The 19506-nt window shown below is 49.6% G+C and overlaps 1 protein-coding gene across 2 annotated transcripts in view; it reads right to left on the reverse strand.

Moving 5' to 3' along the window:
• LAMC3 (laminin subunit gamma 3) overlaps positions 1-19506 on the reverse strand; it is a 770318-nt gene that overhangs the window by 25021 nt on the left and 725791 nt on the right. For both annotated transcript variants that reach the window (XM_085613958.1, XM_085613956.1), the window contains exon 22: positions 2482-2629. In XM_085613958.1, the coding sequence (XP_085470084.1) occupies positions 2482-2629 (148 nt within the window). The remainder of the gene's footprint in view (positions 1-2481; positions 2630-19506) is intronic.

Consider the following 19506-nt stretch of genomic DNA (forward strand, 5'->3'; position numbering starts at 1 on the left):
AGCGCTGGTAGGGGCAATGGGTGGTTAAGGCTGCAGTGGCCTCCTGACGAGGGCCCTGGCACATATTGTATTACAAATCAAGCACTGCCCACCCACCAGTAGAATGTTACCAGTCATTGCATATCCACCCCAACACCAAGAGTGTCCTCTGCAAAGGGTAAACAGTGCTCTGGAACTCTCATCCGGACACCCAGCTTTGGGAATCCTTGCCAGTCTTGTACACCCCTCACAGACTGCTCTGCAACTTTCCCTGCCTCTTCTCACTCCTGTGCTGCCGTTGAAATGCCTGCACCCCTCATGGCCCACAACGGAGCGGGCATCTAGGGGAGGACGAGCAGCCGAGACCTGTTAAGAGCCAGGACTTGAGTCCGCTTCACTTGCTGTAATAACTGTTGATTGAGAGTTTGGGGGACAGAGTATTCCATTGCAGAGGTGACGGAGTCCCGTCCCTGGCAACCTCTCGGTCCACCGCCTTATTTAGAGATGGGCGGACCAGAAGTATCCCATCAATGGAGCCTCCATGGGCTACGCGGAAGGACCACTTCCTCCGAGGGCCCAAAGGAGTAGAGGCCGTCGGAGGATGACATCAGATACGCTGATAGACCACTTTGTTTGAGGGCCCAATGGTGTAGAGGCCATTGTAGGATTGACATTACACCGCACATATGGTGGATGGTATAATGCCTTTCTTTCCTCCCAAGGAAAAAAACGAATAATGTCCTCAACACCGTGCGAGAGAAATCCCAGGGTGTGGGGTCATTCGTTTTTTTATTTTTCACAAAGAAACTCACAATTTTGCAGTTTGTTTGCGAAAATAAAAACACGTTTGAAAAGTTTAACTGCCGGCCATCATGGCCGAAAGTTCCACCTGTCAAACCTTTTTTACAGTGACAGCGACCACCGTGACAGCGGTTCCTGCCAATGCAGGCACTGCCGTGACAGCGGTTCCCGCCAATGCAGGCACTGCCGTGACAGCGGTTCCCGCCAATGCAGGCACTGCCATGACAGCGGTTCCTGCCAATGCAGGCACTGCCATGACAGCGGTTCCTCCCAATGAAGGCACTGCCATGACAGCGGTTCCCACCAATGCAGGCACTGCCTTGACAGCGGTTCCTCCCAATGAAGGCACTGCCTTGACAGCGGTTCCTCCCAATGAAGGCACTGCCTTGACAGCGGTTCCTCCCAATGCAGGCACTGCCGGGACAGCGGTTCCTCCCAATGCAGGCACTGCCATGACAGCGGTTCCTGCCAATGCAGGCACTGCCGTGACAGCGGTTCCTCCCAATGCAGGCACTGCCGTGACAGCGGTTTCTGCCAATGCAGGCACTGCCATGACAGCGGTTTCTGCCAATGCAGGCACTGCCATGACAGCGGTGTCTGCCAATGGAGAGAGGGGCCTGCTGGACTGGCAGACAAGTAAAGCTGGAGAGCGCAGGTCCCTCGGACGGTGGCGGCTTGCTCTCTGTCTTCCTGATGGTCAACTCCACCCGCCGAACTGTAGATCAGGCCCAAAGTTTAGATTCTCAACCGGCAATAACATAAGGTCCAGAACATCAATCACCAACAGATCATCAACGTAAATATATCGAGAAAAATAAGGATTCGCTAATAAGGAATAGCAAAAGCTATGCATGTAGAAATCGCTCCCAAAATAGCGATTTCTAAACATTCCTTAATTGCTACCCGCAAATTGCGAGTCGCAATTAAGGAATACCTCCCCATTTATTCCTATGGGCCTAGAGGCCCATAGGAATGAATGGGAGGACTTTCTCAATTTGCGATTCTCAATTAGAGAATCGCAAATTGCTCATGCAATTTCGAGGGTGCCAGGGTGTCAAAAGGACACCCTGTTGCACCCCTGAAATCTGCATATGAGTACATCTTCAACACACACACGCCCCAAGGTCATGTGTATGTGTAAAATGGAACTTTGAAAAATGCACTTTAGTGCATTTTTCAAAGTTTTTGCAAATTACCATGAAGTTCAACTTCATGGTAATTTGCTCCCCCTATTAGCGAAATCGCTGATTTTTTAACTTTAATGCATTGCATTTAAGGAATCTCAATTTGGGATTCCTTAAATGCAATCGCAATTTAAGGAATCGCTATTTAGAGATTCCTTAAATTGCGATTTTTTGCATTTGGGATGATGCATCCCAAATGCAAAAATACCGGTCGCAAAGGGGCAGATTCTGCTAATCTGCCCGTTTGCGACCAGTTTTCTCGTTGATGCATGGGGCCCAATGTTATCAGAGGTCGATAATAAAAAGTCGTCAAGAATGGAGGAGGGGTTGGAGGGTGTCCCAGGACGTCAGTATGCCTACTCCCGTGCATCAGGTGCCCCAGGGGTACCCAAAGCTGCACAGATATCTGGGAGGAGGGCTTCAGAAGCTCTTGGTGACCTTGGGTGGAACAACCTTTCAAAATACAGACATATAACTGACGGCACGTGAGCAGGGACTGACATACAATTAAACTCACCGATGGATCAGGAGAACCGAGGAGTGACAGATTGTGAGCCCGCCCCTCGTTGACCTGGTGGATTAAAGTGGCAGCGTGTTTGGCATCACTGGTTGCCATCTTCAGGGCAGCCACAAGTTCAGTGTGTCTTACCTGGACCTCCTGGTACCTGTAGGGAGAAGGGGAGGAGCTTAGTGGAGACCATGAGATAGGTGACATCACACCAATAACTACAACTGCCTCTAAGGACTCTCTCTTTCTCTTTCTCTCTCTCTCTCTCTCTCTCTCTCTCCCTCTCTCTCTCTCTCTCCTGGCACAGAATACCATCTCTCTCTCTTGACATACAGTACCTACTCCCTTTCGCTCTCGGCACAGATTACCTGCTCTTTCTCTTGGCACAAATTACACACTCCCTCTCTCTCTCTTGATACAGATTCCCTGCTCCCTCACTCATGCCACAGGGTACCAGCTCTCTCTCTACTTCTCTCTCTCCTCCTCCTCTCTCTCTGTCTCCTGAGACAGATTACACACTCCCTCTCTCGACACAGATTCCCTGCTCCCTCGCTCATGACACATGGTACCTGCTCTCTCTCCTCTCTCTCTCTCTCCTGGTACAGAATACCATCTCTCTCTCTTGACATACAGTACCTACTCCCTTTCGCTCTCGGCACAGATTACCTGCTCTTTCTCTTGGCACAAATTACACACTCCCTCTCTCTCTCTTGATACAGATTCCCTGCTCCCTCGCTCATGCCACAGGATACCAGCTCTCTCTCTACTTCTCTCTCTCCTCCTCCTCTCTCTCTGTCTCCTGAGACAGATTACACACTCCCTCTCTCGACACAGATTCCCTGCTCCCTCGCTCATGACACATGGTACCTGCTCTCTCTCCTCTCTCTCTCTCTCTCTCTTTCTCTGTCTCCTGAGACAGATTACACACTCCCTCTCTCGACACAGATTCCCTGCTCCCTCGCTCATGGCACAGGGTACCTGCTCTCCAGTCTAACAGGGCAAAGCTACTAACTTCATCCTTCCAACTGCTGGTCCTCAAACCACCTCAAATGTGGTTATCCAAAGAGGCGTTAATACCTCCAATGTTATCAAAAAAATCTCCTCCTCCTAGAAACAAAACCATTCCTCCTCCTTCCACTTTAAAACATTGCACCAACCTCTCCATCCTTGTCTACAAAAACCCAGCAGCCAATCCCAGCCACTGAATCCCATGACACAACCCCAGCCACTGAATCCCTCTGACATAATCCCAGGCACTGAATCCCTCTGACGTAATCCCAGCCACTGAATCCCACTGACACAAGCCCAGCCACTGAATCCCAAAGACAAAATAGCAGCCACTGAATCCCACAACATATCCCAGGAATTGAATCCTTCTGACATAATCCCAGCCATTGAATTCCTGTGACGTGGTCACAGACACTGAATCCCATGACACAATCCGAGCCACTGAATCCCACTGACACAATCCCAGCCACTGAATCCCACCCACACAAGCCCAGCCACTGAATCCAAATGACAAAATACCAGCCACTGAATCCCACCCACACAAGCCCAGCCACTGAATCCCAATGACAAAATACCAGCCACTGAATCCCACAACACATCCAAGTAACTGAATCCCTCTGACACAATCCCAGCAACTGAATCTCTCTGGCGTAATCTCCACCATTGAATCCCTGTGATGTAATCCCAGCCACTGAATCCCACTGACACAATCCCAGCGACTGATCTTGCTGGCATAATCAGAGCCACTGAATACCTCTGACGTAATCCCAGCCACTAAATCTCTCTAGCGTAATCCCAGCCACTGAATCCCTCTGACGTAATCCCAGCCCCTGAATCCCTCTGACATAATCTCAGCCATTGAATCCCTGTGACATAATCACAGCCACTGAATCCCATGACACAATCCCAGCCACTGAATCTCTCTGGCATAATCACAGCCACTGGATACCTCTGACATAATCCCAGCCACTGAATCTCTCTGACGTAATCCCAGCCCCTAAATCCCTCTGACGTAATTCAAGCCACTGAATTCCACTGACACAATCCCAGCCACTGAATCCCACCCACAAAAGCCCAGCCACTGAATCCCAATGACAAAATACCAGCTACTGAATCCCACCCACACAAGCCCAGCCACTGAATCCCACAACACATCCAAGTAACTGAATCCCTCTGACACAATCCCAGCCACTGAATCCCTCTGATGTAATCCCAGCCACTGAATCCCTCTGACTTAATCCCAGGCACTGAATACCTCTGACGTAATGCCAGGCACTGAATCCCTCTGACGCCATCCCAGCCACTGAATCCCTCTGACGTAATCCCAGCCACTGAATCCCACCGACACATGCCCAGCCACTGAATCCCAAAGACAAAATACCAGCCACTGAATCCCACAACATATCCCAGGAATTGAATCCCTCTGACGTAATCCCAGCCATTGAATCCCTGTGATGTAATCTCAGCCACTGAATCCCACTGACACAATCCCAGCGACTGATCTCGCTGGCATAATCAGAGCCACTGAATACCTCTGACATAATCCCAGCCACTAATTCTCTCTGGCGTAATCCCGCCCACTTAATCCCCCTGACATAATCCCAGCCCCTTATCCCTCTGACATAATCCCAGCCATTGAATCCCTGTGACTCAATGACAGCCACTGAATCCCATGACACAATCCCAGGCACTGAATCTCTCTGGCATAATCACAGCCACTGAATACCTCTGACGTAATCCCAGCCACTGAATCTCTCTGATGTAATCCCAGCTCCTGAATCCCTCTGATGTAATCCCAGCCATTAACTCCCTGTGATGTAATCCCAGCCACTGAATACCACTGACACAATCCCAGCCACTGAATCCCACCCACACAAGCCCAGCCACTGAATCCCAATGACAAAATACCAGCCACTGAATCCCACCCACACAAGCCCAGCCACTGAATCCCAATGACAAAATACCAGCCACTGAATCCCACAACACATCCAAGTGACTGAATCCCTCTGACACAATCCCAGCAACTGAATCTCTCTGGCGTAATCCCCACCATTGAATCCCTGTGATGTAATCCCAGCCACTGAATCCCACTGACACAGTTCCAGCCACTGAATCCCTCTGATGTAATCCCAGCCACTGAATCCCTCTGATGTATTCCCAGCCACTGAAACCCTCTGACGAAATCCCGGGAACTGAATACCTCTGACGTTATCCCAGGCACTGAATTCCTCTGACCCCATCCAAGCCACTGAATCCCAAAGACAAAATACCAGCCTCTAAATCCCACAACACATCCCAGGAACTGAATCCCTCTGATGTAATCCCAGGCATTGAATCCCTCTGATGTAATTCCAGCCACTGAATCCCACTGACACAATCCCAGCCACTGAATCCCACTGACGTAATCCCAGCCACTAAATCCCTCTGATGTAATCCCAGCCACTGAATCCCTCTGACGTAATCCCAGCCATTAAAGCTCTCCTACGTAATCCCCGCCCACTGAATCCCACTGACATAATCCCAGCCACTAAATTCCATTGACGTAATCACAGCCACTAAATCCCTCTGATGTAATCCCAGCCACTGATTCCCTCTGATGTAATCCCCGCCACTGAATCCCACTGACGTAATCCAAGCCACTGAATCCCTCTGATGTAATCCCAGCCACTGAATCCCTCTGACCTAATCCCAGCCACTGAATGCCTCTGACATAATCCCAGGCACTGAATCCCTCTGACGTAATCCAAAGCGCTGAATCCCTCTGATGTAATCCCAGCGACTGAATCGCTCTGACGTAATCCCAGGAACTGAATCCCTCTGATATAATCTCAGGCACTAAATCCCTCTGACGTAATCCCAGCCACTGAATCCCACCGACACAAGCCCAGCCACTGAATCCCAAAGACAAAATACCAGCTACTGAATCCCACTGACGTAATCCCAGCCACTGAATCCCTCTGATGTAATCCCAGCCACTGAATCCATCTGATGTAATCCCAGCCACTGAATCCATCTGATGTAATCCCAGCCACTGAATCCCTCCTACGCAATCCCCACCACTGAATCCCACTGACGTAATCCCAGCAACTGAATCCCACTGACACAATCCCAGCCACTGAATCCCACTGACACAATCCCAGCCACTGAATCCCTCTGACATAATTCCGGGCACTGAATACCTCTGACATAATCCCAAGCACTGAATCCTTCTGATGCACTCCCAGCCACTGAATCCCAAAGACAAAATACCAGCCACTAAATCCCACAACACATCCCAGGAACTGAATCTCTCTGGCGAAATTCCCAGGCATTGAATCCCTCTGACATAATTCCAGCCATTGAATCCCACTGACACAATCCCAGCCACTGAATCCCACTGACGTAATACCAGCCACTGAATCCCACCCACACAAGACCAGCCACTGAATCCCAAAGACAAAATCCCAGCCACTGAATCCCACTGACGTAATCCTAGCCACTGAAGGGAAACATCGTTTACATCGCATTCAGTACACCGCGATGCTGTTACATCGTGGTCGTTACAACGAACGCGATGTAACCACGCGATGCCATTACAACGCAAGTCTTTACATCGACTTGCGCTAGATGGCGTGCTAACATTACAAGTAGTGTAGTTTACTATCCCAACACCTTCTCTACTGTTAAGTGGACTGGAGTTGGAATAGTAAATTACGCTTTTCTAATGTTAGCACGCCATCTAGTGCAAGTCGATGTAAAGACTTGCGTTGCAATGGCATAGTGTAGTAACATCGCAGTCGTTGTAACGACCGCGATGTAACTGCATGCGTTGTAATGACTCGCGTTGTTATGTCATACATCCGCCGCTGAATCCCTCTAACGTAATCCCAGCCACTGAATCCATCTGATGTAATCCCAGCCACTGAATCCCTCCTACGTAATCCCCACCACTGAATCCCACTGACGTAATCCCAGCCACTGAATCTCACTGACACAATCCCAGCCACCGAATCCCTCTGACGTAATCCCAGCCACTGTATCCCTCTTACATAATTCCGGGCACTGAATACCTCTGAGATAATCCCACAACACATCCCCCCTCCTTCCACTTTAAACATTGCACCACCCTCTCCATCCTTGTCTACAAAAACCCAGCAGCCAATCCCAGCCACTGAATCCCACGACACAATCCCAGCCACTGAATCCCACTGACACAATCCCAGCGACTGATCTTGCTGGCATAATCAGAGCCACTGAATACCTCTGACGTAATCCCAGCCACTAAATCTCTCTAGCGTAATCCCAGCCACTGAATCCCTCTGACGTAATCCCAGCCCCTGAATCCCTCTGACATAATCTCAGCCATTGAATCCCTGTGACATAATCACAGCCACTGAATCCCATGACACAATCCCAGCCACTGAATCTCTCTGGCATAATCACAGCCACTGGATACCTCTGACATAATCCCAGCCACTGAATCTCTCTGACGTAATCCCAGCCCCTAAATCCCTCTGACGTAATTCAAGCCACTGAATTCCACTGACACAATCCCAGCCACTGAATCCCACCCACAAAAGCCCAGCCACTGAATCCCAATGACAAAATACCAGCTACTGAATCCCACCCACACAAGCCCAGCCACTGAATCCCACAACACATCCAAGTAACTGAATCCCTCTGACACAATCCCAGCCACTGAATCCCTCTGATGTAATCCCAGCCACTGAATCCCTCTGACTTAATCCCAGGCACTGAATACCTCTGACGTAATGCCAGGCACTGAATCCCTCTGACGCCATCCCAGCCACTGAATCCCTCTGACGTAATCCCAGCCACTGAATCCCACCGACACATGCCCAGCCACTGAATCCCAAAGACAAAATACCAGCCACTGAATCCCACAACATATCCCAGGAATTGAATCCCTCTGACGTAATCCCAGCCATTGAATCCCTGTGATGTAATCTCAGCCACTGAATCCCACTGACACAATCCCAGCGACTGATCTCGCTGGCATAATCAGAGCCACTGAATACCTCTGACATAATCCCAGCCACTAATTCTCTCTGGCGTAATCCCGCCCACTTAATCCCCCTGACATAATCCCAGCCCCTTATCCCTCTGACATAATCCCAGCCATTGAATCCCTGTGACTCAATGACAGCCACTGAATCCCATGACACAATCCCAGGCACTGAATCTCTCTGGCATAATCACAGCCACTGAATACCTCTGACGTAATCCCAGCCACTGAATCTCTCTGATGTAATCCCAGCTCCTGAATCCCTCTGATGTAATCCCAGCCATTAACTCCCTGTGATGTAATCCCAGCCACTGAATACCACTGACACAATCCCAGCCACTGAATCCCACCCACACAAGCCCAGCCACTGAATCCCAATGACAAAATACCAGCCACTGAATCCCACCCACACAAGCCCAGCCACTGAATCCCAATGACAAAATACCAGCCACTGAATCCCACAACACATCCAAGTGACTGAATCCCTCTGACACAATCCCAGCAACTGAATCTCTCTGGCGTAATCCCCACCATTGAATCCCTGTGATGTAATCCCAGCCACTGAATCCCACTGACACAGTTCCAGCCACTGAATCCCTCTGATGTAATCCCAGCCACTGAATCCCTCTGATGTATTCCCAGCCACTGAAACCCTCTGACGAAATCCCGGGAACTGAATACCTCTGACGTTATCCCAGGCACTGAATTCCTCTGACCCCATCCAAGCCACTGAATCCCAAAGACAAAATACCAGCCTCTAAATCCCACAACACATCCCAGGAACTGAATCCCTCTGATGTAATCCCAGGCATTGAATCCCTCTGATGTAATTCCAGCCACTGAATCCCACTGACACAATCCCAGCCACTGAATCCCACTGACGTAATCCCAGCCACTAAATCCCTCTGATGTAATCCCAGCCACTGAATCCCTCTGACGTAATCCCAGCCATTAAAGCTCTCCTACGTAATCCCCGCCCACTGAATCCCACTGACATAATCCCAGCCACTAAATTCCATTGACGTAATCACAGCCACTAAATCCCTCTGATGTAATCCCAGCCACTGATTCCCTCTGATGTAATCCCCGCCACTGAATCCCACTGACGTAATCCAAGCCACTGAATCCCTCTGATGTAATCCCAGCCACTGAATCCCTCTGACCTAATCCCAGCCACTGAATGCCTCTGACATAATCCCAGGCACTGAATCCCTCTGACGTAATCCAAAGCGCTGAATCCCTCTGATGTAATCCCAGCGACTGAATCGCTCTGACGTAATCCCAGGAACTGAATCCCTCTGATATAATCTCAGGCACTAAATCCCTCTGACGTAATCCCAGCCACTGAATCCCACCGACACAAGCCCAGCCACTGAATCCCAAAGACAAAATACCAGCTACTGAATCCCACTGACGTAATCCCAGCCACTGAATCCCTCTGATGTAATCCCAGCCACTGAATCCATCTGATGTAATCCCAGCCACTGAATCCATCTGATGTAATCCCAGCCACTGAATCCCTCCTACGCAATCCCCACCACTGAATCCCACTGACGTAATCCCAGCAACTGAATCCCACTGACACAATCCCAGCCACTGAATCCCACTGACACAATCCCAGCCACTGAATCCCTCTGACATAATTCCGGGCACTGAATACCTCTGACATAATCCCAAGCACTGAATCCTTCTGATGCACTCCCAGCCACTGAATCCCAAAGACAAAATACCAGCCACTAAATCCCACAACACATCCCAGGAACTGAATCTCTCTGGCGAAATTCCCAGGCATTGAATCCCTCTGACATAATTCCAGCCATTGAATCCCACTGACACAATCCCAGCCACTGAATCCCACTGACGTAATACCAGCCACTGAATCCCACCCACACAAGACCAGCCACTGAATCCCAAAGACAAAATCCCAGCCACTGAATCCCACTGACGTAATCCTAGCCACTGAAGGGAAACATCGTTTACATCGCATTCAGTACACCGCGATGCTGTTACATCGTGGTCGTTACAACGAACGCGATGTAACCACGCGATGCCATTACAACGCAAGTCTTTACATCGACTTGCGCTAGATGGCGTGCTAACATTACAAGTAGTGTAGTTTACTATCCCAACACCTTCTCTACTGTTAAGTGGACTGGAGTTGGAATAGTAAATTACGCTTTTCTAATGTTAGCACGCCATCTAGTGCAAGTCGATGTAAAGACTTGCGTTGCAATGGCATAGTGTAGTAACATCGCAGTCGTTGTAACGACCGCGATGTAACTGCATGCGTTGTAATGACTCGCGTTGTTATGTCATACATCCGCCGCTGAATCCCTCTAACGTAATCCCAGCCACTGAATCCATCTGATGTAATCCCAGCCACTGAATCCCTCCTACGTAATCCCCACCACTGAATCCCACTGACGTAATCCCAGCCACTGAATCTCACTGACACAATCCCAGCCACCGAATCCCTCTGACGTAATCCCAGCCACTGTATCCCTCTTACATAATTCCGGGCACTGAATACCTCTGAGATAATCCCACAACACATCCCCCCTCCTTCCACTTTAAACATTGCACCACCCTCTCCATCCTTGTCTACAAAAACCCAGCAGCCAATCCCAGCCACTGAATCCCACGACACAATTCCAGCCACTGATTCCCACGACACAATCCCAGCCACTGAATCCCACTGACACAATCCCAGCCACTGAATCCCTCTGGCGTAATCCCAGCCACTGAATCCCACAACACAATCCCAGACACTGAACCCCACTGACACAATCCCAGCCACTGAATCCCTCTGATGTAATCCCAGCCACTGAATCCCACCGACACAATCCCAGCCACTGAATCCCACCGACACAAGCCCAGCCACTGAATCCCCTTGACAAAATACCAGCCACTGAATCCCACAACACATCCAAGTCACTGAATCCCTCTGACACAATCCCAGCAACTGAATCTCTCTGGCGTAATCCCCACCATTGAATCCCTGTGATGTAATCCCAGCCACTGAATCCCACTGACACAATTCCAGCCACTGAATCCCTCTGATGTAATCCCAGCCACTGAATCCCTCTGATGTATTCCCAGCCACTGAAACCCTCTGACGTAATCCTGGGCACTGAATACCTCTGACGTTAACCCAGGCACTGAATTCCTCTGACCCCATCCCAGCCACTGAATCCCAAAGACAAAATACCAGCCTCTAAATCCCACAACACATCCCAGGAACTGAATCCCTCTGATGTAATCCCAGGCATTGAATCCCTCTGATGTAATTCCAGCCACTGAATCCCACTGACACAATCCCAGCCACTGAATCCCACTGACGTAATCCCAGCCACTAAATCCCTCTGATGTAATCCCAGCCACTGAATCCCTCTGACGTAATCCCAGCCATTAAAGCTCTCCTACGTAATCCCCGCCCACTGAATCCCACTGACATAATCCCAGCCACTAAATTCCATTGACGTAATCCCAGCCACTAAATCCCTCTAATGTAATCCCAGCCACTGATTCCCTCTGATGTAATCCCCGCCACTGAATCCCACTGACGCAATCCAAACCACTGAATCCCTCTGACGTAATCCCAGCCACTGAATCCCTCTGATGTAATCCCAGCCACTGAATGCCTCTGACATAATCCCAGGCACTGAATCCCTCTGACGTAATCCAAAGCACTGAATCCCTCTGATGTAATCCCAGCCACTGAATCGCTCTGACGTAATCCCAGGAACTGAATCCCTCTGATATAATCTCAGGCACTAAATCCCTCTGACGTAATCCCAGCCACTGAATCCCAAAGACAAAATACCAGCTACTGAATCCCACTGACGCAATCCCAGCCACTGAATCCCTCTGATGTAATCCCAGCCACTGAATCCCTCCTACGCAATCCCCACCACTGAATCCCACTGACGTAATCCCAGCAACTGAATCCCACTGACACAATCCCAGCCACTGAATCCCTCTGACGTAATCCCAGCCACTGTATCCCTCTGACATAATTCCGGGCACTGAATACCTCTGACATAATCCCAGGCACTGAATCCCTCTGATGCCATCCCAGCCACTGAATCCCAAAGACAAAATACCAGCCACTAAATCCCACAACACATCCCAGGAACTGAATCTCTCTGGCGAAATTCCCAGGCATTGAATCCCTCTGACATAATTCCAGCCATTGAATCCCACTGACACAATCCCAGCCACTGAATCCCACTGACGTAATCCCAGCCACTGAATCCCACCCACACAAGACCAGCCACTGAATCCCAAAGACAAAATCCCAGCCACTGAATCCCACAACACATGCCAGGAACTGAATCCCACTGACACAATCCCAGCCACTGAATCCCACTGACGTAATCCCAGCCACTGAAGGGAAACATCGTTTACATCGCATTCAGTACACCGCGATGCTGTTACATCGTGGTCATTACAACAAACGCGATGTAACCACGCAATGCCATTACAACGCAAGTCTTTACATCGACTTGCGCTAGATGGCGTGCTAACATTACAAGTAGTGTAGTTTACTATCCCAACACCTTCTCTACTGTTAAGTGGACTGGAGTTGGAATAGTAAATTACGCTTTTCTAATGTTAGCACGCCATCTAGTGCAAGTCGATGTAAAGACTTGCGTTGTAATGGCATAGTGTAGTAACATCGCAGTCGTTGTAACGACCGCGATGTAACTGCACGCGTTGTAATGACTCGCGTTGTTATGTCATACACCCGCCACTGAATCCCTCTAAAGTAATCCCAGCCACTGAATCCCTCTGATGTAATCCCAGCCACTGAATCCCTCCTACGTAATCCCCACCACTGAATCCCACTGACGTAATCCCAGCCACTGAATCCCACTGACACAATCCCAGCCACTGAATCCCTCTGACGTAATCCCAGCCACTGTATCCCTCTGACATAATTCCGGGCACTGAATACCTCTGACATAATCCCACAACACATCCCCCCTCCTTCCACTTTAAACATTGCACCACCCTCTCCATCCTTGTCTACAAAAACCCAGCAGCCAATCCCAGCCACTGAATCCCACGACACAATTCCAGCCACTGAATCCCACGACACAATCCCAGCCACTGAATCCCACTGACACAATCCCAGCCACTGAATCCCTCTGGCGTAATCCCAGCCACTGAATCCCACAACACAATCCCAGACACTGAACCCCACTGACACAATCCCAGCCACTGAATCCCTCTGATGTAATCCCAGCCACTGAATCCCACCGACACAATCCCAGCCACTGAATCCCAACGACACAATCCCAGCCACTGAATCCCATTGACAAAATAACAGCCACTGAATCCCACAACACATCCAAGTCACTGAATCCCTCTGACACAATCCCAGCAACTGAATCTCTCTGGCGAAATTCCTGCCATTGAATCCCTGTGATGTAATTTCAGCCACTGAATCCCACTGACACAATTCCAGCCACTAAATCCCTCTGACGTAATCCCAGCCACTGAATCCCACCCACACAAGACCAGCCACTGAATCCCAAAGACAAAATCCCAGCCACTGAATCCCACAAGACATGCCAGGAACTGAATCCCACTGACACAATCCCAGCCACTGAATCCCACTGACGTAATCCCAGCCACTGAATCCCTCTGACATAATCCCAGCCACTGAATCCCTCTGATGCAATCTCAGCCACTGAATCCCTCCTACATAATCCCCACCACTGAATCCCACTGACGTAATCCCAGCCACTGAATCCCACTGACACAATCCCAGCCAGTGAATCCCTCTGACATAATCCCAGCCACTGTATCCCTCTGACATAATTCCGGGCACTGAATACCTCTGACATAATCCCAGGCACTGAATCCCTCTGACGCCATCCCATCCACTGAATCCCAAAGACAAAATACCAGCCACTAAATCCCACAACACATCCCAGGAACTGAATCCCTCTGACGTAATCCCAGGCATTGAATCCCTCTGACATAATTCCAGTCATTGAATCCCACTGACACAATCCCAGCCACTGAATCCCATTGACGTAATCCCAGCCACTAAATCCCTCTGATGTAATCCCAGCCACTGAATCCATCTGATGTAATCCCAGCCATTAAAGCTCTCCTACGTAATCCCTGCCACTGAATCCCACTGACATAATCCCAGCCACTGAATCCCATTGACTTAATCCCAGCCACTAAATCCCTCTGATGTAATCCCCGCCACTGAATCCCACTGACGTAATCCAAGCCAATTAATCCCTCTGACGTAATCCCAGCCACTGAATCCCTCTGACGTAATCCCAGCCACTGAATCCCTCTGACATAATCCCAGGCACTGAATCCCTCTGACGTAATCCAAGGCACTGAATCCCTCGGATGTAATCCCAGCCACTGAATCCCTATGACATAATCCCGGCCACTGAATCCCTCTGATGTAATCCCAGCCACTGAATCGCTCTGACGTAATCCCAGGAACTGAATCCCTCTGATATAATCTCAGGCACTAAATCCCTCTGACGTAATCCCACCCACTGAATCCCACCGACACAAGCCCAGCCACTGAATCCCAAAGACAAAATACCAGCTACTGAATCCCACTGATGTAATCCCAGCCACTGAATCCCTCTGACATAATCCCAGCCACTGAATCCCTCTGACATAATCCCAGGCACTGAATCCCTCTGACGTAATCCAAAGCACTGAATCGCTCTGATGTAATCCCAGCCACTGAATCGCTCTGACGTAATCCCAGGAACTGAATCCCTCTGATATAATCTCAGGCACTAAATCCCTCTGACGTAATCCCAGCCACTGAATCCCACCGACACAAGCCCAGCCACTGAATCCCAAAGACAAAATACCAGCTACTGAATCCCACTGACTTAATCCCAGCCACTGAATCCCTCTGATGTAATCTCAGCCACTGAATCCATTTGATGTAATCCCAGCCACGATATCCCTCCTACGTAATCCCCACCACTGAATCCCACTGACGTAATCCCAGCAACTGAATCCCACTGACACAATCCCAGCCACTGTATCCCTCTGACATAATTCCGGGCACTGAATACCTCTGACATAATCCCAGGCACTGAATCCCTCTGACGCCATCCCAGCCACTGAATCCCAAAGACAAAATACCAGCCACTAAATCCCACAACACATCCCAGGAACTGAATCCCTCTGACGTAATCCCAGGCATTGAATCCCTCTGACATAATTCCAGCCATTGAATCCCACTGACACAATCCCAGCCACTGAATCCCATTGATGTAATCCCAGCCACTAAATCCCTCTGATGTAATCCCAGCCACTGAATCCCTCTGACATAATCCCAGACATTAAAGCTCTTTTACGTAATCCCCACCACTGAATCCCTCTGATGTAATCCCAGCCACTGATTACCTCTGATGTAATCCCTGCCACTGAATCCCACTGACGTAATCCAAGCCACTTAATCCCTCTGACGTAATCCCAGCCACTGAATCCCTCTGACGTAATCCCAGCCCCTGAATCCCTCTGACATAATCTCAGCCATTGAATCCCTGTGACATAATCACAGCCACTGAATCCCATGACACAATCCCAGCCACTGAATCTCTCTGGCATAATCACAGCCACTGAATACCTCTGACATAATCCCAGCCACTGAATCTCTCTGACGTAATCCCAGCCCCTAAATCCCTCTGACGTAATTCAAGCCACTGAATTCCACTGACACAATCCCAGCCACTGAATCCCACCCACAAAAGCCCAGCCACTGAATCCCAATGACAAAATACCAGCTACTGAATACCACCCACACAAGCCCAGCCACTGAATCCCACAACACATCCAAGTAACTGAATCCCTCTGACACAATCCCAGCCACTGAATCCCTCTGATGTAATCCCAGCCACTGAATCCCTCTGATGTAATCCCAGGCACTGAATACCTCTGACGTAATGCCAGGCACTGAATCCCTCTGACGCCATCCCAGCCACTGAATCCCTCTGACGTAATCCCAGCCACTGAATCCCACCGACACATGCCCAGCCACTGAATCCCAAAGACAAAATACCAGCCACTGAATCCCACAACATATCCCAGGAATTGAATCCCTCTGACGTAATCCCAGCCATTGAATCCCTGTGATGTAATCTCAGCCACTGAATCCCACTGACACAATCCCAGCGACTGATCTCGCTGGCATAATCAGAGCCACTGAATACCTCTGACATAATCCCAGCCACTAATTCTCTCTGGCGTAATCCCGCCCACTGAATCCCCCTGACATAATCCCAGCCCCTTATCCCTCTGACATAATCCCAGCCATTGAATCCCTGTGACTCAATCACAGCCACTGAATCCCATGACACAATCCCAGCCACTGAATCTCTCTGGCATAATCACAGCCACTGAATACCTCTGACGTAATCCCAGCCACTGAATCTCTCTGATGTAATCCCAGCTCCTGAATCCCTCTGATGTAATCCCAGCCATTGACTCCCTGTGATGTAATCCCAGCCACTGAATACCACTGACACAATCCCAGCCACTGAATCCCACCCACACAAGCCCAGCCACTGAATCCCAATGACAAAATACCAGCCACTGAATCCCACCCACACAAGCCCAGCCACTGAATCCCAATGACAAAATACCAGCCACTGAATCCCACAACACATCCAAGTGACTGAATCCCTCTGACACAATCCCAGCAACTGAATCTCTCTGGCGTAATCCCCACCATTGAATCCCTGTGATGTAATCCCAGCTACTGAATCCCACTGACACAATTCCAGCCACTGAATCCCTCTGATGTAATCCCAGCCACTGAATCCCTCTGATGTATTCCCAGCCACTGAAACCCTCTGACGAAATCCCGGGCACTGAATACCTCTGACGTTATCCCAGGCACTGAATTCCTCTGACCCCATCCCAGCCACTGAATCCCAAAGACAAAATACCAGCCTGTAAATCCCACAACACATCCCAGGAACTGAATCCCTCTGATGTAATCCCAGGCATTGAATCCCTCTGATGTAATTCCAGCCACTGAATCCCACTGACACAATCCCAGCCACTGAATCCCACTGACGTAATCCCAGCCACTAAATCCCTCTGATGTAATCCCAGCCACTGAATCCCTCTGACGTAATCCCAGCCATTAAAACTCTCCTACGTAATCCCCGCCCACTGAATCCCACTGACATAACCCCAGCCACTAAATTCCATTGACGTAATCCCAGCCACTAAATCCCTCTGATGTAATCCCAGCCACTGATTCCCTCTGATGTAATCCCCGCCACTGAATCCCACTGACGTAATCCAAGCCACTGAATCCCTCTGATGTAATCCCAGCCACTGAATCCCTCTGACCTAATCCCAGCCACTGAATGCCTCTGACATAATCCCAGGCACTGAAACCCTCTGACGTAATCCAAAGCACTGAATCCCTCTGATGTAATCCCAGCCACTTAATCGCTCTGACGTAATTCCAGGAACTGAATCCCTCTGATATAATCTCAGGCACTAAATCCCTCTGACGTAATCCCAGCCACTGAATCCCTCTGATGTAATCCCAGCCACTGAATCCATCTGATGTAATCCCAGCCACTGAATCCCTCCTACGCAATCCCCACCACTGAATCCCACTGACGTAATCCCAGCAACTGAATCCCACTGACACAATCCCAGCCACTGAATCCCAAAGACAAAATACCAGCTACTGAATCCCACTGACGTAATCCCAGCCACTGAATCCCTCTGATGTAATCCCAGCCACTGAATCCATCTGATGTAATCCCAGCCACTGAATCCCTCCTACGCAATCCCCACCACTGAATCCCACTGACGTAATCCCAGCAACTGAATCCCACTGACACAATCCCAGCCACTGAATCCCACTGACACAATCCCAGCCACTGAATCCCTCTGACATAATTCCAGGCACTGAATACCTCTGACATAATCCCAGGCACTGAATCCTTCTGATGCACTCCCAGCCACTGAATCCCAAAGACAAAATACCAGCCACTAAATCCCACAACACATCCCAGGAACTGAATCTCTCTGGCGAAATTCCCAGGCATTGAATCCCTCTGACATAATTCCAGCCATTGAATCCCACTGACACAATCCCAGCCACTAAATCCCTCTGACGTAATCCCAGCCACTGAATCCCACCGACACAAGCCCAGCCACTGAATCCCAAAGACAAAATACCAGCTACTGAATCCCACTGACGTAATCCTAGCCACTGAATCCCTCTGATGTAATCCCAGCCACTGAATCCCTCCTACGCAATCCCCACCACTGAATCCCACTGACGTAATCCCAGCAACTGAATCCCACTGACACAATCCCAGCCACTGAATTCCTCTGACGTAATCCCAGCCACTGTATCCCTCTGACATAATTCCGGGCACTGAATACCTCTGACATAATCCCAGGCACTGAATCCCTCTGATGCCATCCCAGCCACTGAATCCCAAAGACAAAATACCAGCCACTAAATCCCACAACACATCCCAGGAACTGAATCTCTCTGGCGAAATTCCCAGGCATTGAATCCCTCTGACATAATTCCAGCCATTGAATCCCACTGACACAATCCCAGCCACTGAATTCCACTGACGTAATCCCAGCCACTGAATCCCACCCACACAAGACCAGCCACTGAATCCCAAAGACAAAATCCCAGCCACTGAATCCCACAACACATGCCAGGAACTGAATCCCACTGACACAATCCCAGCCACTGAATCCCACTGACGTAATCCCAGCCACTGAAGGGAAACATCGTTTACATCGCATTCAGTACACCGCGATGCTGTTACATCGTGGTCGTTACAACAAACGCGATGTAACCACGCAATGCCATTACAACGCAAGTCTTTACATCGACTTGCGCTAGATGGCGTGTTAACATTACAAGTAGTGTAGTTTACTATCCCAACACCTTCTCTACTGTTAAGTGGACTGGAGTTGGAATAGTAAATTACGCTTTTCTAATGTTAGCACGCCATCTAGTGCAA

The sequence above is a fragment of the Triturus cristatus genome, chromosome 1_2, assembly GCF_964204655.1.
Source record: "Triturus cristatus chromosome 1_2, aTriCri1.1, whole genome shotgun sequence".
NCBI classification, from domain to species: Eukaryota; Metazoa; Chordata; class Amphibia; order Caudata; family Salamandridae; genus Triturus; species Triturus cristatus.